Source organism: Sebastes umbrosus, chromosome 10 (genome assembly GCF_015220745.1).
Source record: "Sebastes umbrosus isolate fSebUmb1 chromosome 10, fSebUmb1.pri, whole genome shotgun sequence".
In the NCBI taxonomy this organism is placed as follows: domain Eukaryota; kingdom Metazoa; phylum Chordata; class Actinopteri; order Perciformes; family Sebastidae; genus Sebastes; species Sebastes umbrosus.
Genome location: NC_051278.1, coordinates 5,024,828 through 5,047,765, shown reverse-complemented (window position 1 = coordinate 5,047,765; position 22,938 = coordinate 5,024,828). Strand labels below are relative to the sequence as shown.

The 22,938-nt window shown below is 44.6% G+C and overlaps 1 protein-coding gene across 4 annotated transcripts in view; it reads right to left on the bottom strand.

Moving 5' to 3' along the window:
* Nucleotides 1-20,806, bottom strand: part of LOC119495522 (cullin-9) — a 31,044-nt gene extending 10,238 nt beyond the window's left edge. For 2 of the 4 annotated variants that reach the window (XR_005208505.1, XM_037782088.1), the window contains exons 1-31: nt 20,611-20,806; nt 16,661-17,353; nt 13,574-13,728; nt 12,576-13,193; nt 11,977-12,118; nt 11,697-11,887; nt 11,317-11,503; nt 11,004-11,237; nt 10,622-10,820; nt 10,117-10,318; nt 9,115-9,305; nt 8,838-9,034; nt 8,600-8,748; nt 8,047-8,135; nt 7,810-7,915; nt 7,501-7,728; nt 7,001-7,091; nt 6,723-6,894; nt 6,451-6,556; nt 6,085-6,180; nt 5,060-5,235; nt 4,810-4,943; nt 4,508-4,693; nt 3,635-3,664; nt 2,241-2,377; nt 1,953-2,135; nt 1,498-1,655; nt 1,213-1,411; nt 851-1,022; nt 482-627; nt 208-334 (exon numbers count right to left, since the gene is read on the bottom strand). Coding sequence is in view for 3 of the 4 variants with exons in the window: in XM_037782088.1 (XP_037638016.1) it covers nt 208-334; nt 482-627; nt 851-1,022; nt 1,213-1,411; nt 1,498-1,655; nt 1,953-2,135; nt 2,241-2,377; nt 3,635-3,664; nt 4,508-4,693; nt 4,810-4,943; nt 5,060-5,235; nt 6,085-6,180; nt 6,451-6,556; nt 6,723-6,894; nt 7,001-7,091; nt 7,501-7,728; nt 7,810-7,915; nt 8,047-8,135; nt 8,600-8,748; nt 8,838-9,034; nt 9,115-9,305; nt 10,117-10,318; nt 10,622-10,820; nt 11,004-11,237; nt 11,317-11,503; nt 11,697-11,887; nt 11,977-12,118; nt 12,576-13,193; nt 13,574-13,728; nt 16,661-17,353; nt 20,611-20,776 (5,860 nt within the window). In the remaining variant the exon portion in view is untranslated. The remainder of the gene's footprint in view (nt 1-207; nt 335-481; nt 628-850; nt 1,023-1,212; nt 1,412-1,497; nt 1,656-1,952; nt 2,136-2,240; nt 2,378-3,634; nt 3,665-4,507; nt 4,694-4,809; nt 4,944-5,059; nt 5,236-6,084; nt 6,181-6,450; nt 6,557-6,722; nt 6,895-7,000; nt 7,092-7,500; nt 7,729-7,809; nt 7,916-8,046; nt 8,136-8,599; nt 8,749-8,837; nt 9,035-9,114; nt 9,306-10,116; nt 10,319-10,621; nt 10,821-11,003; nt 11,238-11,316; nt 11,504-11,696; nt 11,888-11,976; nt 12,119-12,575; nt 13,194-13,573; nt 13,729-16,660; nt 17,354-20,610) is intronic. The other 2 variants (XM_037782089.1, XM_037782090.1) reach the window with 2 other exon arrangements.
* Nucleotides 20,807-22,938: the final 2,132 nt, after the last annotated feature.

The following is a 22,938-nucleotide window of genomic DNA, read 5'->3' as shown; positions in this document are numbered from 1 at the left end:
GGGAGAGTCAGGAGGACGAGGAGGAGGAGGAGGACGAGGAGGAGGAGGAGGAGGAGGAGGAGGAGAATCAGGAGGACGAGGAGGAGGACGAGAAGAATCAGGAGGAAGAGGAGGAGAGTCAGGAGGAGGAGGAGGAGAGTCAGGAGGAGGAGGAGGAGGAGGAGGAGGATGAAGGGCAGCAGGTGTCGGGTACGTCATGTTACTGACCCTGGCTGGGCTCTTCCGGCTGGCTGCAGGTCAACGGTCCTCCCTCGCTGATGAGCGGCAGCAGAGCGTGCAGCAGGACGGCGGTGGACAGGCCGGTCGCCTGCAGCAGAGCGTCCACTCCAACCTCCTGCATAGACGCACAGAGAGCCCACGGTCATTGAACGCACCACAGACACGGACAGAGAGCCCACGGTCAGTGAACGCACCACAGACACAGACAGAGAGCCCACGGTCGGTGAACGCATCACACCAGACCAGATCAGATATATCTCACCTGGTGGCTGTTGAGCTGCAGCAGGATGAACATTTGCAGCGTGGAGACGTGCAGCGTCCAGCATCCGAACTGCAGCTCAGCGTGACCGAGCCATGTCCACTGCAAGCGGCGAGGCTTCGAGTGACTCAGACCGTACATGGACTGACCTGGTGGAGACACGCACACACAGGTGGATGTACAAAGATGCAGATTATAAAAACATCAAGTGTGTTCTGAGACATAAAATTAGTTGTTTTGTGAATGGAGTCTGGTGGCTGTGAAGAGAGCAGAGATCCCTTTAACTAGATAGAAGACTGGTTTAGAACAGTGTTGAACTCTGTGAACTGGTTACTGACTGTGAGTGTAGAACTGGGTGAACTGGTTACTGACTGTGAGTGTAGAACTGGGTGAACTGGTTCAGGTAAGAGCAGAGTTCGGCTGAAAAATGTTTTGCGGGTTCGTCCAGGAAGCAGAGCGAGGACACGGCCCAGCAGCGTGGAGACAGAACCAGAACCTGGACCTCCGCCTCCTCCTCTGACTCTGCCCACTCCTCCTCCATCATCTACGGCAACAACGAAAGGACAAACTGCATCAAAAAAAGCTTTAAATTGTTTTAGTGTTTTGAAAGCGAAACCTTTAAAACACTGAAGTTTGTTTCTGATTCAGAGCTTCATAAAGCATCAGCAGATGAAGCGGAGCATCGTGCTTTTAAACTGAAACAACTTGGCGAGGTTCTGTGGGTTCTTGCCGACCTGGTCGTGCTCTTGCAGGCATCGGTCCAGCTGCTGCAGGCGGTACAGGTGAAACTCCTGCTGCAGCTCGGCCGACTCGCTCATGTTCTTCAACATCTGCTGGGGGAAGCGACTCGGGAAGCAGCTGCCGATCTGATCGATGACGGCGCTCTCCAACCACACGTTCCCCTGAGCCAGCAGCCGGTCGCCCAGGTAGTACCTGTAGAGACAGAGAGACGGTGAGAGATCAGGTGGGTTCAGACCGCCGGCGCTCAGTCGACCGCGTTGGCGTGACGGCGTTCTAACCTGTAAAAGTGCTCGAAGGTGTTGGCGAGCTCCAGGCCCGACAGGAAGAGCATCGGCTCCAGAAACTGCTGCAGCCGCTCCAGAGTCTCCACGCTGCCGGACGCCCCTCCGCTCGCCTGGATCATCTGATCGATGTACTGAGCGAAGCGCTCGCTCACCTGCACATCACAGCGTCAACACAGCGTCAACACAGCGTACAGAGTTTAACCTGACAAACACCTGCTTATATATACTCATATACTGTACAGTATAACACCACTTATAATATCACCCTCCAGATACATTATGAAACATGTAAATAGTTGCCAGAGAGTTGTAGAAATCCCAGAATAAAAATATTTAAAGATATAAAACATGTTAAAATGGCGTCATGGTGCCAGATAGAGATCCTGTAGAGTTGAAATGCTCAGGAAGCTGTAATCAGGTGTGCAGATCCATTTTTAATCCTGGCTTACATGCATGGCTCTGAGGATGGAAAGCTGCAGCAAGGCGGCGGAGAAGCCGTGTCGCAGGGCGAGGACGAAGGCGGTCTGCTGTCCAAACAGCTCCTCCATGGCGTTCTTCAGCCGCAGGTACAGAGACCGGTAACGCTCCACGAAGTCCGGCAGACTGCAGCTCGACTCCAGGAACTTCTTCACCTGGGGGGGGGGGGGGGTATGTTAATGTTCCTGAGGATCAGATATGACACCGACAGACTAACGTTAAACTTCAAGCAGCAGTGTGTTCTTAAGTCTGAGTGTTACCTGGCGCTGTACCACTCCCTGCCAACAGAGGGCGATGCCGGCGATGCTGCTGCTGCTCTTCACTTTAGGCTTGGCTGAGGAGGACGAGGAGGAGGAAGAGTTCGCGGCGGTTTCTTTGTTTTTACCCTCTTTACCGTCTGAAAGACAGATTTTAAAACGGTCGATTTTCTTAATGAAGTTCGTCATTGTTGAATTAAAATCATAAGAATGAAACCGAAACGCTAACAGCAGCCAGAAACGTAAAGATAAAGCAGTGCAGTCTCTGTTCTGTCCTTCTTTTCCCATCTGAAAAGAAACCACATCAGGGTCACCACTAAAAAAAATGGGAACAGGAAGTCGGCATGTCAAAATAAGAGCAGTCCAAACTGAAAGAAAAAGATGGAGCGTAAACGCATCCTGATGACTTGAGGTTGGTTTGAAGGAAGCTGAATGTTTGAGTCAGTTCAGACAAGGAGGGGAACGTGTCAGCTGACGCACCCTGCTGGATGACTTCAGGTCATTTTCAGTGTTACAATCATTGATAGGATTCACTGATATTGATCGCTTCATGTTTGATCTGAAGGGCTGCTCAACCTTTAGAGGCGGAGCTGGATGATTAAACCAATAAATTAATAAGTCTCTGGTTCCATCTAAGCAAAATTTTAGGTACTCTATACTTCTACCTCCACGACATTATGGAGGGAAATATTGTACTTTTTACTGCACTACGTTTATTTGACAGTTATAGTTACTGGTTCCTTTATAAAGTGAGACTTTATGCAGAAAACATATGATGAGCTTATAAAATATGATGCACTGTTACAGATTTAACTACCCAGCAGGTTATAAAGTAATTCATTAATTAAAGCATCAGTAATAATAACAATAATCTAATGGTATAATACATTAATGCATCAGTAGTAATAATAATAATCTAATGGTATAATACATTAATGCATCAGTAGTAATAATAATAATTCAATACATTAATGCATCAGTAGTAATACTCTAATTGTATAATATATAACATAGGGGACATTTTTCTGGATTAAGTACTTTTGGTTCATTTTTCTAATAATACTCAGGTACTTTTACTTGTAGTGTATTTCTACACTGTGGTTTTAGTACTTTACTAATGAATACTTTGTCCACCACTGAGCTACAGTTCCCAGCAGTTTTAGGTAATTACCGAGCCTGTTAATAAAACTGAAACTATAGATTTGTGTTTTTCCTTCTTCAGTAGGAACCAATGAGCTGAGAGACTCAAGACAGGACAAACACATAGAATAACACCAGACTGAGACATGGAGGGGTCAAACAGCAGGGGGCGCCGTGACGACTTCCTGTCCTCATTTGGACAAATGAAATGTTACAGAACAGAGTGAGAACAATCTCTAAACTCAGCTGTTACTTACTCTTCAGCTCTTTGCTTCGGTTGAGACCTTCTGAAAACAAGATAAACATTGACTGAAACACTCAACACTCTTCATTGATTTACTGTTGCAGCTGTTAGTTTCATATTTGTGTCACATTTTTATCCATCAGAAGATTTTACCCTTTTAGTGTGTACGTCATGATGAGGTCACGGTGTTAGCTGGAGGCTAAACAAAGGAAAGACTGGAGGCTAACACTAGCAGTGGGCTAAAGTTACACATCTAAAATGTCATCTTGCTGTGTTGTAGGGTGCCAGAATCCAGATATCAAAAACATTTGAGATGACAAACTGTGATTCAAGGCTCTAGCGAGCTACAATATCGGAGAAACGTTTCAGAGATGGAGAGTAAATGTTGCCAATATTTAGCCTTCTGCTAACCGCAGCCGTTGGCTGCTGTTAGCAGAAGGCTAAACTGTTAGCAACCCTTTCTCTCTGTCTCTGAAACACTTCGCCGATATTGGACGACTCTTTTTGACTGACTTTACTGAAGGATAGTTAACTATAAACATCCAAAGATTTATACGCCCTCAATTTATCTTTACAGCGCTGCTGTTGGCCACCAGCCCGCCGGTCGGACGGCTGGCTACTTAGCTAGCTTAGTTTGCTAATTCGGCCATGCTATCACGCAACACAGAAATTGAGCTGAAAAAAGTTGTCACTAATCTGGCGATAGAACTGCATTTTAGCAATCGTTCCCATCAATTAAAAGAGAACTATGGCGTCAGGCTTCTTGTGTAGTGATGTCACTGTGATGTCACTGTGATGTCACGTCTCAGATATTTATGTGGCGAGATCAGAGTTGTTATAGTGAATGGACAAACCCACCAAAATGAAACTGGTTCACCAGACTCACTCGATTTGACGGGCGGTTTGAGCTCCTCGCTGTCCGGCCGGCTCGTGTCCACGTGGACCAGCAGGTGCGTGAGGCGTCTCACTCTGGAGTTAAAGATGGCCGCCCGGCTTTTACAGCGGCGGGCCGACTCTGCGTTATCCAGGTACTCACTGAGCAGCCAGGACAGAGGGCTGGACGCAGAGGATTCTGGGTAAACACAGGGAGCAGAGAGTGTGAGCTGGTAGCGCCATCTTTGTGAGGACCAATTTCAGGTTACGAAATGTTTTAATGAGGACATTTCTGCACCGTGGGGACATTTTTACCTGACAGTGTGATGCTGTGGACGATGGGGGTGATCAGAGCCTCCCAGCAGGTTCGACCCAGAGCTTCAGCTGCCTCGGCGTCCGGCAGGAAACGATCTGCGAACATCTGCTCGTGTCTCAGAGCGCTGTTCAGTCTGAACACATACACACAAAAGGGTTTTCAGTGTGTAGTAACAGCTGTAGTATTAACAGTATTACTCTAGTATTCATAGTGTTATTGTAGTATTAACAGTATTATTGTAGTATTTACTTGTTGAAGAGCTGCAGCAGCTGCGTCTTGTCCTCCATCACCTCCTGACACCAGGTGTGGGCCTTGGTGCTGTAAAACAGGTAAGTCCGACAGCACAGCTGCTCCTTAAACACCGGCCAGAACGTCGGCTTCGGACCCAGAACCTCGAAACCGTGGACCCGAGTGTCAATACCTCCCTGTCAGAGAGAGGCGGGGTCAGTAGGTAGAGGGGTGGGGTCAGTAGATGGAGGGGCGGGGTCAGTAGATGGAGGAGCAGGGTCAGTAGATGGAGGGCGGGGTCAATAGGTAGAGGGGTGGGGTCAGTAGATGGAGGGCGGGGTCAGTAGGTAGAGGGGCGGGGTCAGTAGATGGAGGAACAAGGTCAGTAGATGGAGGGCGGGGTCAGTAGGTAGAGGGGTGGGGTCAGTAGATAGTGGGCAGGGTCAGTAGATTGGGGGGTGGGGTCAATAGATGGAGGGGTGGGGTCAGTAGATGGAGGGTGGGGTCAGTAGGTAGAGGGGCGGGGTCAGTAGATGGAGGGGCGGGGTCAGTAGATGGAGGGCGGGGTCAGTAGATGGAGGGCGGGGTCATTAGATTGAGGAGCAAGGTCAGTAGATGGAGGGCGGGGTCAGTAGGTAGAGGGGCGGGGTCAGTAGATGGAGGAACAAGGTCAGTAGATGGAGGGCGGGGTCAGTAGGTAGAGGGGTGGGGTCAGTAGATAGTGGGCAGGGTCAGTAGATTGGGGGGTGGGGTTAATAGATGGAGGGGTGGGGTCAGTAGATGGAGGGTGGGGTCAGTAGGTAGAGGGGCGGGGTCAGTAGATGGAGGGGCGGGGTCAGTAGATGGAGGGCGGGGTCATTAGATTGAGGAGCAAGGTCAGTAGATGGAGGGCGGGGTCAGTAGGTAGAGGGGCGGGGTCAGTAGATGGAGGAACAAGGTCAGTAGATGGAGGGCGGGGTCAGTAGGTAGAGGGGCGGGGTCAGTAGATGGAGGAACAAGGTCAGTAGATGGAGGGCGGGGTCAGTAGGTAGATATTCAGTACTGACCTGCTGACATCTCTTGACCCTGATCTGGATGATGGACCAGAACCTGGTCACGTTCTCCAGGAGAACCACCCGACTGGCCGACGGAGTCACGTTCACCTGTACGCAGACACACACACAGTAAGGGTTGTTCAAAAACACATGTGGTTATTAGTTTGTTTTTACGTTGTCACATCAACGTTGTTATGAATTATGTGATTTTTGAGTGAAGTCTGGTGAAGTCTGCAGACCCTCTGGATGGATGTTTGGACTTTTGGAAGTCTTTTTCTCTCGTGGCCACACAACCTCCATCAGAGAGGATGCAATTCTGCACTATTTCTGTACAGTGGGGACATTTCTGCACCGTGGGTGCATGGTGAGGAAACTCACCGTGTTCAGTTCGGTGTTGATGTTGGTCGGGTCGTCTCCTCCCAGGACCAGGACCCGGGCCGGCATGTAGCTGGAGTCCTCGCTGGCCACCTGGATGGCCAGTTGTCTAAACACACAGTAGAGGTGCATATTTCAGCTGTATCATGGTTTCATCTTTGATATGTATGTAAATACTCTTCATATTAATTTGATGAACTGTAGTTTTGAACTGTAGTACACAGAGTACTCTGTGTACAGTATCAGGTCGCAGTAGTATAAACAGTATCTTGTACCTGATGACGACTCCTTTGTGCATGTAGATGTTGATGAAGTGTGAGCCGGTGCAGCCGTTGGACTCCCAGTAGGTTTTGGGGTTCTTGTCGGTCAGCTTGTTAGCTCGATGGTGATTGGACGAGACCTCCACCTTCTCCCAGCACTTGTCCTCCTTGAGCTCCACACTGGAGCCTGAACACCAGTTACACCAGTTATGGTAGGTCATCTTCAGATTTCAATTAACTGCATTTACAACGTCACAGAAATAAAAACCACATGTGGTTTGAGGTGAGCCGACCTTGGCAGAGATTCCTGAGGAACACGTCAAAGAAGGGGATGTTGATTGGTTGATGGCTGCGACGATGCTCCTCAATCTGACCCAACACCATCTGGACAGGAAACAGGAAGTATTGTTTGTTGTGAGTACGACTGGCTTCACAAATCGGTTTCTTTAACCAGCGACTGTTTAATACTTTCTAGTTTGAATCCAATAATCATCTGAGCTTCAGTAGACTTCAGTAAGGGTGTAATACCCTGTTTGACCAGCTGGCATTTACCAGCATTCACAACCCTGAGAGGCGCTGTTTCACTTCGTTTGAGGACAAGGTTTCCCCAGCGTTCACCAAATTAAATCTAACTTGTTTAATATCACAGTTTAATAATAATAACTACCTGGATGCATCCTGTATGAAGGGTTAAGTGCATCCTGCATACCTGGATGCATCCTGTATGAAGGGTTAAATGTGTCCTAGGTACCTGGATGCCTCCTGTATGAAGAGTTAAATGTGTCCTGCGTACCTGGATGCATCCTGCCAGGACGCTGGTGGTCATCTTCTTGTAGAGGCTGGCGTACTTCTCACAGTCGGTGATGAGGTCTCTCAGCTCGGTGACCAGCAGCAGGTTGGTGCTGTGTTTGTCCAGAGCTTTCACCAGCGACTCTTTGGTCCCCAGGCGACACATCACCACCGCGTAGTCCTTGTTCAGAGACGCCAGCCGGTACATGAAGCGGATGAACAGCTGGACCACCTAAAAAAACAATCACAGATAGGTTAACGTATATCGCCAGGTGGTCTCGGTTTGGACCTCGTTCTCCCGGCGTGTACCGACCTCTCTGTCGTTGATGAAAGCCGTCATGGAGGACAGGCAGGGCTCGATGCTCTCGTGCCACGGCAGCATGTCCTCCTGGTAGTTGTCCAGGAACTTGTTGAGGATCCTGCAGGACACAAACAGCCAATCAGACAACATCATCATCATCATCATCATCATCATCATCATCATCATCATCATCATCATCATCACCACCACCATCGGGGTCAGAGGTCACAGGCTGTGGTGGGTTAGTACCTGAGGATGGAGAGCTGGACGGCCCGGTCGGCTCGGTGCTGCTCCATCAGACGAACCAGATCCTGATACGTGTCCCGACTGTGAGTCACCTGAGCAACAACAATAATAATCAATATTTAATGATCAATACGTCAGATATTAATACTATTATATAGGATTAATAGTACTGCTGCGTGTTACTGCAGTACTGCCCTCTGAGGTGTAGTGAAGTAATAGTATGAAGTAAATGTACTTAGTTACTTTCCACCACTGCAGCTAAGGGTGGAAGTCTGTAAACATCTGGAGCCATAAAACTGTAAACTGAACTGACTGATAATGAGTAATAATAATAATAATAATAAAATAATGATACAAATAATAATAATAACAATAATACAAATAATAATAACAATTATAAAATAATAATAATGGTAATAATAATTATGAAAATACAAATAAAATAATTATAATAAGTCATTATAATTGTAAAAATAATCATTATAAATAATTATAAAAATACAAATACAATAATTATAATAAGACATTATAAAAATAATAATAATCAGGTGAAGACCTGGCTGCGTTCATCCTCCAGCTGTGAGGCGTCGTCACACAGCAGCTGCTCCAGAGTCTGGATCACCTCTTTAGTGGCCGTCAGCTCCTTCAGACTCACCACCAACATCTGGAGCTCCGTGTCCTTAAAGTCCAGCTGCTCGCGACACTCTGACCACACAACACACACATTATACACACATTAAACACACACTGCTGGCTGTGGTCATGTGATGCGATCATGTGCCGCGGGGCGCTACCTTTGCTCTCCAGCTTGTGCACCATGGAGATGTGGTTGAGGGCGATGATGGCCAGCATGGTCTCGGCTCTGGACAGAGTCAGACACTTGATGAGGACGGCGGTGACGTCAGCGGCCACCAGCTGCTCCGCCAGGCTCTTGTGATTGGAGATGAGCATTATGACGACCAGCAGGCCGTTACGCACCGACAGCATGCAGCTGCACAGAGGACCAAAGATCAGTGACAGGAACCGGATCATCGGAGCGAGTACAGACCTGAACCTGCAGCAAGACGTTACCCTTTAGTCTGGAGCATGAGGTCGATGGCGGCGGGGATGGCTCCCAGCAGGCCCTTGGAACCTTCAGGCGTGGCCGAGCCGATGCTGGCGAAGATCTCCAACATCATCTGAGTGCCGGACTCGGAGAGCGGGAGGCTGCTGCCGACGCTGCGAAGGTCGTGTTTACTGGCTCCAGAGATGACCTTCAGAGTCTGACGATGACGATGACAACAACAACAACAACATCATCATCATCATCATCATCATCATCATCATCATCAATAATGATATAAAATATTCTTAAAGTCGTAAATTTATGACTTTAATCTCAGAGAATATCTGAGTTTCTTTCTTGTAAATTGATGACTTTAATCTAAGAATATCCTAGTTTTTTCTCATAAATTTAAGACTTTAATCTCACATTTTTTTTCTTGTAAATTGATGACTTTAAATCTCAGAGAATATCTGTTTTTTTTCTTGGAATAGGGAGGTGTATATTCATCCCACAAAATGAAGACTATATGAGAGGAAATTTGATTTGTGAGTTCAACAGATACATCAGTAACTGACTGAGCTGCAGCAGATATTTGCATACATTTCTATATGTTGTGCCTGTAAACAGGCATAAAATACAGAACACATTAAACCACTTTACTGGTCTTTAAGTGAATGAGGACAAACGACTGGGAGTCTCAGGTTGCATTTGAACATTAATACCTAAAATGATTCCAGAGTTTCAGCACTGATCATTTACTTTGAGAAAAATTAACCAAAGGTTGAAATTAATATTTTGCACATTGCATCCACTTTGTTTAGTAACTTTAAAGTGAGAAAAAAGCCAAACATAAATGTTTTGTACGGTGTTGTTGCAGCTCTTCATTGTAGCTCTCTCTATTGCTCTGTCTGTCTGTCTGCATCATTCAAATCAGATGGAAATATTCTACATATCTGCTGCATCACGTTAGTCTAAAGATCTCTCTGGAGGTTAAACAGGTTTCAGTAGATATGAGGAGAGTTTCTCACTGCGAGTGCCAGCTGCTGGACGTGAGTGGCGGTGGAGAACTCCTGCATGCAGGACAGGACAGCTTTGACTCCGCCCTCGGTGGCGAAGGAAACCCTCCACTCGTACTTGAGCATGAGGAGGTGGGTGAGTCTCAGCGTACTGACCACCAGGTCTTTAGAGGACGAGCCCAGCAGCTCCACCAGCAGCTTCAGCACCTTGTCCCTGACGGAGGACACAACAACGCTGTTGATCAGTCTCTAAAACATTTAATCAGCATCTGGAGCAGCTGCCATCAAAACTGGAATACATGTTTCTGCAGTAAGAGTTTTTATCAAATATGGGAGAGTTCAACCTCTCAGGCGCTCAGGTCCACTAACTACCCACCGGCTCTGTGTATTTCCTGGAACACACTACACTACCAGGACACTTGAACGACCCACCAGCTCTGTCTATGTCCTGCAAACTCTCCACTCTTCCAGGCTGTCTGAACTACCCACCGGCTGAGTATATTTCCTGGTTTCTCACCGTATGGTCTGGGCGGAGTCGCTCCTCATGGAGTTCTTCTCCTGGGTGCCCTTCTCCTCCAGCAGCCTGGTGATGAAGAGGACGGCGGCCAGCTGCTGGGCCTGGTCTGAGGCCGACCCCCCCTTCTTCAGGATGTCCACCACCTCCCCCAGCTTCTCCAGCACCGTCTTCTTCCCCTGGACCCGCGGGTTGTTAAACACTGCAGGGAGGACAGGACAGGACGGCAGGTTTAAAGACTGTCCCCATCACAACATTATATCCCATTTCATGGGAATTAAATGCAATGCAACTTCAATATAAAAGTATTACACATTAATTAAATGTATTTAATTTTCCGTTATTGATTTCTATCCCCCTCAGGACACTTGTCCCCGTCTCCCACCTTTCATCTTGTCCTCTAGGTCTTCGGGGTATTTGCTGTCGTCCTCTGACGGCAGCTCGTTCTCCGTCTCCGGGCTGCCGCATCCTGAATCTGCAGGAAGTTCCTTCTTTGCTTTCTTAGAGACCATCGCTGAGGAAGAGGAGGTGGAGGCTGACGATGAAGAGGAGGAGTTCTGTCCTGTTCCTCCTCCTCCTCCTCCTCCCCCCAGGCCGGACGAACCCAGAGAGCTTTCAGCTGGAAGACAAAGAACAGTCAGACTCATGGACACGGCTTTATATACTGTATGAACGGAGATGTCTCGTTGTGTCCTCACCTAGCAGCTCTTCGTCCTCCAGGCTTCCTCCTCCTCTCCTCAGGTAGTGTTTGGAGAAGGTGTGAGAACACAGCAGGTCGCTCAGACACGACGACGGCAGCTTCTGCCTCAGGTAGTGAAGCAGCTTCTTAGCCACGTCTCCGGGGACAGACAGACCAATCAGAGACAAGTCGTCCAGCTCCGCCTCCTGCAGGACAGACAGACAGAGACAGACAAACAGACAGACAGACAGACAGACAGACAGACAGACAGTGTTTTACAAACAGGTGTGAGTGGCTGTTTACAGTGAATCTGAACCAGAATGGTGTTTTTCATGTGATCTCCACTGGAGAAGAGAGCCTCCGTTTCCCAGCATGCTCCTTGGTGTCTGTGCTCCTCACCTGGTCGTCCAGGCTCTGCAGCAGGACACCGTTGACCTCCTGCTGCTGTTTGAGCTCCAGTTTCTTGATGAAGAAGAGGATCTCCCACCACTCGGCCCGACTCAGAGCCGGCGGCTCCAGGTGCAGCCCCTCGGACAGGTAGGGCAGAGAGTAGAGACCGCCGGGGGGTTTGGAGAAGAACGTCTGACTTACTGAAGCAGAAGAAGAAGAAAAAGAAACACTTTCACCTCCTGAGCTCAGGTACACACACAGGTGGACACTTCAGGTGGTCACATCTTACCAGCGGTGAGTTTGAGGGTCTCCGTCAGGGTCGACGCCTTCTCCTGCGTCTCCTTCTCAGCCTGGCTGCTGCCGCCGCTGCCCATTATCTCCACCATGTGCCAGTGGACCCAGTAAGTCCTGGACAGAGAGTTCCAGTACACCTGAACACAGCACACAGACAGGGAGGGGGGGGGCATTCAAGTCCAGATCAGGGTCTGGAAAGACTCAAACTGTTTCTACTAGGGATGCTAATTCTGAATTTGTTTTTTTAACTGATAACTGACCTCCGTTAACCCATTATTAATCGTTAACGGTTAAACGGTTTATTGTTAACATCCCTAGTTTCTACGTTAAGCTTCAGTCTGCCATGTTGTTGTCCTGCGGCCTCCAGTCTAAATAATACATTCAAGGTTATTATGGTCTGTATCAGAACCACAGGAACCGGCCAACGCTCTGAACTACTGTTACGTTTTTTAACCTTTAAACATGTCTCAGACTGTCCTGCTGGATGACGGAGAAACGTCAACGCTGTGTCTCTCCCATTCACCTTGCTATCTCCACGACGACACATAAAATAACTATACTACAATGGTTTGTACCAGCGCTGCGTTTCCTCACCTGGACTGGTGGCGAGCCGTCGTTGCTGTAGCGAAACTCTCCTTCGTCTCCGGCGCTCACCTCCTCGTAGTCCTCCAGCATGCGGACCACCATGCCGCTCTTCAGGTTGTCCTGGACGTACTCCACGTAGGCCGGGCGGCTGGCAAAGTCAGAGCGCGTTTTGTATCCGTTTCCCGTCTTCTTCTTCGGGGGCGTGGCGACGACGACGGGAGCGGCCACAACGGAGGTGGCGGGGATGACGACGGGGGAGGCGCAGAAACGAGGCTGGAAGATGGACCTGAGGACGGGGCGGGACGCCTCCTCCCTCAGCTCCTCCCCGCAGGCCACGCCTCCTCCCGGGCGGTGGGCGGAGCCATCGGGGGGCTGGCGGTTGCGGTCCCAGCCCATCACGCGGACCAGCTCTGAGATGAGGTTGGCCATGGCCATGGTGAAGTCAAACTCTCGCTGGACGCGGAGGTGCTCCGTCTGGTGGGCGGAGCTGGAGGAGGAGGCGGGGGAGGGGCTGGCGTCCTGTCTGTCAGAGTTAGACTCCGCCCCCACCGCCGTGTTCAGTTTGTCCATCAGCGACGTCACGCACAGGTAACGCTTCACCAGAGAGAACAGCAGCTTCCCAGGAATCTGGGCACCGACGGGACAAACATTAACAACAGCAACACAATCAATAATAATATATTAAAAACAATAATGATACTATATTAAAAAGCAATAATAATAATATGATAACAATAATAATGATAATCATGATAATAATAATAATAATATTGATAATGATGATAATAATATTATTAATAATAATGATAATACTACTAATAATAGCATTACTAATGATTATAATAATAACAATAAAATGAATAATGATGAAAATAATTGTAATAATAATAATAATAATATAGATAATAATAATAATAATAATATAGATAATAATAATATATAATATAACATAAATATAGTTAGAGTCAACCTCTAGGGTCAGAGAGCAGGAAGCTCTCTGAGTTTACCTGTGGCAGGTGGATCCCTTCGAAGGAGATGCCGTGCTCCTCCGAGGACGTGGTCTCAGCGAACAGCTCCAGCAGAGTGTAGCGGTTATCAAAGTCCATGTGCTGCTCGATGCCATCCTGCTGACTGAGGGACAGCAGGACGTAGGCCCGACTTCCTGTTAGAGACGGGAGGACACAGCGTTAGAGACAGAGGGACAGCAGGACGTACGCCCGACTTCCTGTTAGAGACGGGAGGACACATTACTGTGTTTTTAATAAAGTTTCACCACATCCACACAAGAAGACAGTTTAAGAATAATAAGAAGAAGAAGAAGACGACTGTAAGCTGGTTTAAAGGACCAATATGTAAGTTAGAGCTCAAAGATCCACACAGTGAGTTTTAGTGAAAAACACTGAACGCAAACAGAACCTCAGTGTGTTTATAAGAAACCCGAGCTCAGTGTTTCACTGGTTACTGTTTCAGTAGTAGATGTAGTAGTAGTAGTAGTAGTAACAGTAGTAGTAGTAGTAGTAGTAGTTTCATTTCATAGGAAATGTGTCTGCAGTTGAGCCTCGTGGTTTCAGTTTTCCTCAGCTGGGTGTGGCAGACAATGAAAGTGAACTTCTTGTCCGGGAGTTTTATTTTATATTGACCTCAGCCGATTCAGCTGAATGTCTGATGATGACTCCGCCGATTCTTCATCTCCTGGTTGCTAAGAAACCAAAAAGGAACACAAATCCTCCTTGGTGAGGATGATGATGACGCCATCATTTCCAGGTAAACTATGACCAGTAAGCCTCCATTATCTCTACTGTCATCCTCAGTGAGGTACACCTGGACAGCTGGTCAGCCAATCACAGGGCTCATACAAGACGGACATCTTTATGGCTGACCCTTTTCAAAGTAAAATGACAATTTTATCGCCTGTGTTTCTTTTGTTTTCTGTGTTTGGGTTTTTGGCTGTCAGGATTGTGGTCTTTGGCGGTCTTTGGCGGTCTCCATCTTAATTGCACATTTTGTATTTGTTCAAAATGTACCTTAAAGGGAGATCTGTAAAGTATTTAATACTCTTATCAACATGGAAGTGGACAGATATGCTGCTTTATGCAAATGTATGTATATATTTATTATTGGAAGTTAATTAACAACATAAAACAATGACAAATATTTTCCAGAATTTGCGTTAACGCGTTATCACATCAACTTTGACAGCCTTAATTATTTATGAAATATTACACAAGGTTTATTAAGATTCAGGGAAACCCAGAAGTGAATGAGTAGATTGTTAAATTTGTATATATATATATAATAAACCTCGATGTGCTGACGTAAGCGTACCAAGCTACCACTGTGAACCAGCAGTGAGCTGCTGAGAGCAACATCTGTGTTTAATAGAGGATCTCTGCAGCAGTGGGCCACACTCCTCTCTACTTCGCTCATATCCCATTGGTTTAAAATTCTTCAAATGATCTCTCTCTGAATTATGGCCCTGCACGAATGAAAATGCTAAAAAAGCTGTTTTTCTGAATGGAGTCTGGTGTGTTTTTGTTCTGGAGAAACAAAGTCAGAGTGAGAGCTCTCCTCTGGTCTGATGTTATCAGACTGAACGCTGTGCGTAGGTGTGTGTGTGTGTGTGTGTGTTGTGGACCGCGACCCCAATGACTCATGGGAAAAACTCTCAGCAACTCCTTGCCCAGGAGGAAGAAGAGGAAGAAGAAGAAGAAGAAGAAGAAGAAGAAGAAGAAGAAGAAGAAGAAGAAGTAGTGGTGTGACGAATGAAAAAAGGTGAAACCCACAAAGCCAGGACTTTTACACAATCTCATGTAGTCATGTAAAGATGCAGACGCCTGTTATGGCTGTATCACACATCACTGAATGAATGGCGTCCTCATTATTAACCGCTGCGTACAAACACTACGGCGCTTTAAGATGTGGAACGGCACCTCACACCCAACAGATATGAAAACAAACGTTGTGTTCATTCCCTCAAAAAAAAAAAACAGGATGAAAAATATTTGTTGACAACATAAAACGAGACTTAAACTAAATAAAAAGTAGCCTTTGAAAACCAGAATTAGGATGAACTATTTATGTTTTTCATCAATGAATAAAAATGAAACATTAATGTGAAAGAAGCTCCTGATTAGTGAAATAGTTTCCTCCTCATTGATTCATCTGTTTGACCTGTAGCAGCATCTAATATAATATAATATAATGATGTTATGTGATGATTTATGAAGTAAATTCATCTAAAACTCACTGAGAATTAAACAAGAAGCAGAAAGACAACAGTTGAGACAAACTAAGACACTTCAAACCACAATGAAGCAGCACTCTGAACAAACAGAGGTCTCACTCTGACATGTTTCTACAGAACAAACGACGTCTCACTCCGACATCTTTCTACAGAACAAAGTGAGCGGTAGATATCGGTATCAGAGACGCCTCGATACAGCCTGAATGCTGGATCGGGTATCAGCGAGTACGCTAGTCTATACTCTGATATCATGTTATCAGTTATCATTTATCAGCTCAGCTACGCTACACAGGAACAACAACAACAACAACAACAACAACAACAACAACAACAACAACAACAACAACGCCTGTCACTCTCAACAGAGATGAGAAAGAAGAGAGACGGCTCACTCCTTAGCTACTTCCATCATTAACTTATGAATTATTATTCATTGCTAGATTTATTTACTGGTCAAACTACATGATAAAAGAAAGCTCTATGGCATTCATTCTCTGTATATAATAATAATAATAATAATATATTTTAGTTTATAACCCACACTAGTATCATTATCAGAACATCTGTAGTAAATATGAAGCTACAGCTGGTTAGCTTAGCTTAGCATAATGACTGGAAACAGAGGGAAACTGCTAGCCTGGCTCTGTGTAGAGGGAACAACCTGCAGCTCCTCTGAAGCGTCACCGATCAACAGGTTGTCACATCTCGTTAGTTTCATCTGAACCCAACTTCTCTTCTAAATCTCCGCAGGAAGCTTCAGAAACGTTGAGCCCTGATTTAGAAATGAAAACAGACACCTGCCAGCCAATCAGAGAGCAGCATCTTCCCTGCACATGAAGTGTGTGGTTACCTGCGTCATGTGAGGCGAGCGCACGCAGCATCTTCCCGGCGCTGCGTCTGGTCTGCGTCTCCTTGTTGCACAGCAGCTCCATCAGCAGGTTGAGGGCGCCCGTCTCCTTGAAGACGCCGACCAGCGAGCCGATGCTGGCGTAGGCGCTCAGCACGTGGATGGTGTGCGTGATGCTGATGGAGAAGTCGCTCTTCTTGGCCATCTGCTTTCTGGCTCGACGCACCAGGTTCTTCACGTCGTCCTTCATGTCTGACAGCTCCACCTCGTCAAAGGTGACGTCCGTTGGAAACTCGCCGCCACTCCTCTGACATCCGTCTGACGACTCGCCCTGATGCGCCTCCTGCTGCATGGGGCGCTGGGAGTCCGTTTTCCTCTTCCCCAGCAGGGTGGGGCAGTTGGCGTACACGTCCTCCGTGGACATCCACATCAGGATGTTCTCCGTTTTACTCTCTCCTGATACAGAGCTGCTGGACCCGTCCACCCCGGAGCTGCCGCCGCCCGTCCCGCCCGCCTCACTGGCGCCGCCCCCGGAGCTGGAGCCGTCGTCGATGGTGACGAGGCACCAGCGAATCAGGTACTCCGTCTGGCCGTCGTGGTTGCGGCGCTGGCGGATCAGCTCCTCTGGATACGCCTGCAGCCTCGGGCCCAGCTGGACCAGCAGGTTCCCATTGCGGCGCTCGCCCACCATGGTCGCTATGGAAACGGCAGGTGATTATTAGAGAGCAGCATCACATCTGATACAAGTCTGAACTTTAAACTACAGTAATGAAATATATTGTGACCGAAAATACTAAACAATAAGAATTAATACTATAATCCTGTCCTTTAAGAATGTCATTGGTTGTTTCAATGCAACATCAGCGCCCAGCAGCAGAGCTACACTTCCGCCATTTTGAACCGAAAGCGACTACCGGACGCCAGTAAAACGTCCGCCTACAAAAAGCCGTACAAAAGTACAACTAAATTATTTCAATTTTATTGTCATATTCTACTGTGGAACAATAAAATATTATAAATATAATAAGCATTTTCAGTCCAAAATGGCGGCAGCTTCTATATTCTTTGGCCGCTCCCTCTGTAGATATAAACGGCTCATTCTACGGTAACGAAAACACAATGACTCTTAGTTTCAGCTGATTATACACTATAGAAAACATACTTATTAATATGATATTACATTTCTGCCAATAGATCCCCCTAAATGTTACACACTGGTCCTTTAAGTAAAATTATTAACATAAAAATATACATAAAGTACATATTATGCATTATGCATGGCCCATTGCAGAATAATATTCTATTGTAATTATTGATGCATTAAGGTGGATATTAATGCGTACATATACTGTTGGGTAACTCGTCATAGTAACACAACATCATCATGTGTTTGTTGATTATATGTTGTATCAATAAGTAACATAAGTTGTTAAATAAATGTAGTGCAGTAAAAAGTACAATAGTTACCTCTGAGATGTAGCGGAGTACAAGTAGAAAGTAGCTCAAAATGTGTACTTGTACAGTACTTGAGTAAATGTACTAAGTTACTTTCCACCACTGATCATCAGTGTGCTGTTTATTGTGTAGTTAAAGAAAAATGTAACTATTGATGTTGAGTTATAGATTGATTTGGAGCTGTTGGTTCACTGTGAATATCACTGAGTATAACCGTGATAACCGGCTGTCAGTGTGAGAGAAGTTTTTATTTTCGGTTTGCAGACTTGACCCGGTTCCTCTTTCTGAACCTGCCACGGTGTCTGTTTAATCTGAAGCATCTCATGCTGCTGCTGCTGCTGTTACTACTACAACTGCTGCTGCTGCTGTTACTACTACTACTACTGCTGCTGCTGTTGCCGCTACTACTGCTGCTGTTACTTCTACTGCTGCTGTTACTACTACTACTGCTGTTACTACTACTACTGCTGCTGCTGTTACTACTACAACTGCTGCTGCTGTTACTACTACTACTGCTGCTGCTACCACTGCTGCTGCTGCCGCTACTACTGCTGCTGTCGCTGCTACTACTGCTGCTGCTAGTTGCTGCTGTTACTACTGCTACTGCTGCTGTTACTGCTACTGCTGTTACTACTGCTGCTGCTACTACTGCTGCTGCTGCTGTTACTACTGCTGCTTCTGTTGCTGTTACTGCTGCTGCTGCTGTTACTACTGCTGTTACTACTGCTGCTGCTGTTACTACTGCTGCTCTACCACTGCTGTTGCTGTTACTGCTGCTGTTGCTGTTACTGCTGCTACTGCTGTTGCTGCTGCTGCTGCTGTTGCTGCTGCTGCTGCTGTTACTGCTACTGCTGCTGCTCTACCACTGCTGTTGCTGTTACTGCTGCTGTTGCTGTTACTGCTGCTGTTGCTGTTACTGCTGCTACTGCTGTTGCTGCTGCTGTCGGTTAGCTTCACCAGGGTTCAGTCTAATAACTGATGAAACTCACTGACCACTCAGTCTCTGCTGCTAACTAATTAGCCCTAAAAATCACACAACAGTCATGACATTATCATATTTATTAAACACTAAACTAGCTATTAACTGACATCACGCAGCTGTTACAGAAGCTTGCTAGCGGTTGTGAAGTTCTCTAATGTCAGTAAATAGCCCAGCCCATGATGATGTTGTAATAACCTGAAACACAGAGAGGAGTGCTAACGTTAGCATCTGTAGCTAGCTTGATTTGGCAGTCTAGCTAGCCCCAGATGCTAACGTTAGCAAACCTCTCTCTGTGTTTCAGGTTATCAGGTAACTTCTGCAGACTTTAACAGAACTACTGTGTCTATATCTCGATAGCTAGCTGGTTAAACAGTTCACACAATCGACCGTTGTTGATAGCTAGCCACATGCACACTCAGTGCAGTAGAAACGTCACAAACCAAACTCCATTTAAAAATCTCCACATTTAAGCCAATCATTGATTATGAGCCAAGATAAATCAGCTAAAAGATTGAACATTATTTAAGAACATTACTGGATCCCATAGAATATTATCGGCATGTACACACTTCTTTTACTTATCTAAAATAAAAGACAACTTTCCACTCAACTGTCAATGCGTTTTGACACTATTGGTGAGGCAATACTGTTGGAAAAACGAGCAAAACAGCTTTAAAAACTAATAATCTATTGGATTAAGTGCTGTTTGATGGGTTATATGTATGCCGAATTGAAGAGTGTATTCCAGTGTACTCAGACAATATCTCAAATACAATTTTAAGATTAACATATTGTTGATTATACGTATAAATGCGCTTAATTAGCATGTTTGGTGTCGGCTCATCTGGGTGTAAACAGTGTGTACAGTAACTATGGATGTAAAAGCTAATAATCTATTGGATTAAGTGCTGTTTTGATGGGTTATATGTATGCCGAATTGAAGAGTGTATCCAGTGTACTCAGATAATATCTCAAATACAATTTTAAGATTAACATAGTGTTGATTAAACGTATAATGGCGCTTAATTAGCATGTTTGGGAATGCAGTTTGGTGTTGGCTCATAACTATGGATGTAAAAGCTAATAATCTATTGGATTAAGTGCTGTTTTGATGGGTTATATGTATGCCGAATTGAAGAGTGTATCCAGTGTACTCAGATAATATCTCAAATACAATGTTAAGATTAACATATTGTTGATTAAACGTGTAATTGCGCTTAATTAGCGTGTTTGGGAATGCAGTCTGGTGTCGGCTCATAAACAGTGTGTACAGTAACTATGGATGTTCTGCGCTGAGGAGCCGAGGTGGGCCCAGAGATCCGCTCCGGTCCGGTCCGGTCCGCAAACACACACACACACACACACACACACACACACACACACACTAACACACACACACACACACACACACACACACACACACACACACACACACACACACACACACACACACACACACACACTAACACACACACTAGCAAACACACACACACTCCGTCAGGTGAGCTGGGCTTACCTGCCGTGTCGCTGACGTCACCCTTCGTGTCAGTCTTCCCCCTCAAGCGTTGTTTTCTCTTCCGCCCGAGCGTGTCGTTTCCCAGCCTGATGCTGTTGGATTGATCGGTTTCTACCGGAGCTCCGTGCTCGTGCTGCTGCTGCTGCTGCTGCTGCTGGATGCGCATTTGCGCACTGTGACTGTGACAGAGGCAGCACCAGCACCAGGGAGGCTTCTTCTTCTTCTACTTCTTTGAGGTTTATTGGCGGTTGGCATACAACGATTTGGTGCATTACCGCCACCAACTGGTATGGTGTGTGGATCATTCTGGCTAATAATTATTATAGCCCAAAAAAATAAATAAAATAAATAGAAAAAGAAAAAAGAAAACAAAAAGAAAACAAACAACCTCATATTTGTCCAATCATATTAATTAGTCTAAGATACTGAAATAATGTTCTATAACACTCATTTAGTGAGTTCTTTTGTAGAATATCTATTAAATCAAAGTGTACTTTAATCTCTTTGAGGCCTTCTTTCTTCCTCATATCTCTCACAATGCAATATGACATGCTCCACCGTTTCCTCTTGTCCAAAATAATTACATTTACCTGCAGTGTGGAGCAGTAGATTGGCAGGAAAAAAAAAATAATAATTAAAAAAACAAAACAACAACAATAAAATAAAATTAATAATTATTAATAATAATAAAAAAAATAATAATAATAATAATTAAATTCTCTCCATTATTCCTGTTGCCCTTAAGTAATTAATTAGAAGATTGTGTACTTTCTTAGATTCTTAGATTCCCCATTGTAATATTTCCATCATCTACTCCTGATAGCAATTCCCTTTGTCATATTTTTTTTATTATTATTATTTAAAAATGACAGTATATATAGTAACAGCAGAAAACATTAAAAACATTTACTTACAAAAGAAGCATAGCGAAAACATAAACAAAGAGCTGTGCCAAACATAAAAGGACAACAGAAATTAAACAAAACCAACATAAAATTGAAATAAAAAACACAATAAAAATAAATAAATAAATAGATAATAATAAAAAAAAAGACCACGCAAGAGTATGACAATAATTTCACTTAAAAACTTTAACGATATTGCATACATTCATTATTTTCATTGCTTTTTTGTTTTGTGAGGAAGAAATTGTTGACGGATATGGATCAATTTCTTTCATAAATACAAAGAAATAAGGCTTTTTTTTTGGCAAATTTACACTTGTGAATGTGGAGCTTCGCGAGAATTAAAATTAAATTAATAAAAAAAATGCATTATGCATTTGCTTTTTTATCTGGGAAACTTCTCTCAAAATGACATTGTTTATGGTCTTGTCATGGACAATAACAAAGATGACTTTCTGGTGAATAACATTCTCATTCTTGGAAAACTTTATTTGCACAAATCCAAGTAAATGAAAGTGAAACCTAGGTTTAATGTGTTTCATTCTGAGTTTCTTTCTTACATAAAAGCCATTAAAGTCATGAAAAACAAAAATGCATTGAAACTTCTTAGTATATAATAGAAGAATATGAATTACAGGTACAGCCCCATAGCCTTTAATTTAATTTATTATTATTTTCATGTATAATTTTACATATTTTATTTGTTCTTGTTCTGTATGCACCTTGTCCTTTTACTCTAATGCAATGATCTATGAGCCATGTTGGTTGTAACTTTGAATTTGTTCAATAAAAAAAAAAAAAATCTATAACTTCTAGGTTTTCTTCTTCGTTGGTCGTATTTACGGATCTCAGACCATCGTGACATCAGCACACCGCCACCTGCTGGATGAAACATGATATTATATCCATAAAATTATCTGAATTAAAAGACTACTTTTTTAAAGATACAGTAAATAAAATTTGACTATTGAAAATTAAAAAATCATAAATTGGCAAAAACTATTATACGACGGATTAAACGACTTTTTGCATTTTATTTATTTATATTAAATTAATTAATTCCATTTTTTTATTTATTTATTTTGTATTTATTTTTGCACAATGAGGCAGAAATGCATAAAGAAATGTAAAAAGAAATGTATAAAGAAAAGAATACATAAATAAGCAGTTTGAGGAAATAAATAAGGAGTGAAATACAAAGGGAAAATCCTGTAGAAATACATAAATAAATGCATAAATACATACAATACCATCGAGACATCAGCACACCACCACCTGCTGGATGAAACATATAAGATAAGATCAAATAATATATTCCTTCCTGTCTCTCAGAGAATTGATTTCTAAATACTCCTGCTGGTTTACAAAGCACTAAATGGTTCAGGGCCATAATACATTTCTGATCTTCTGCTATGTTCTGAAC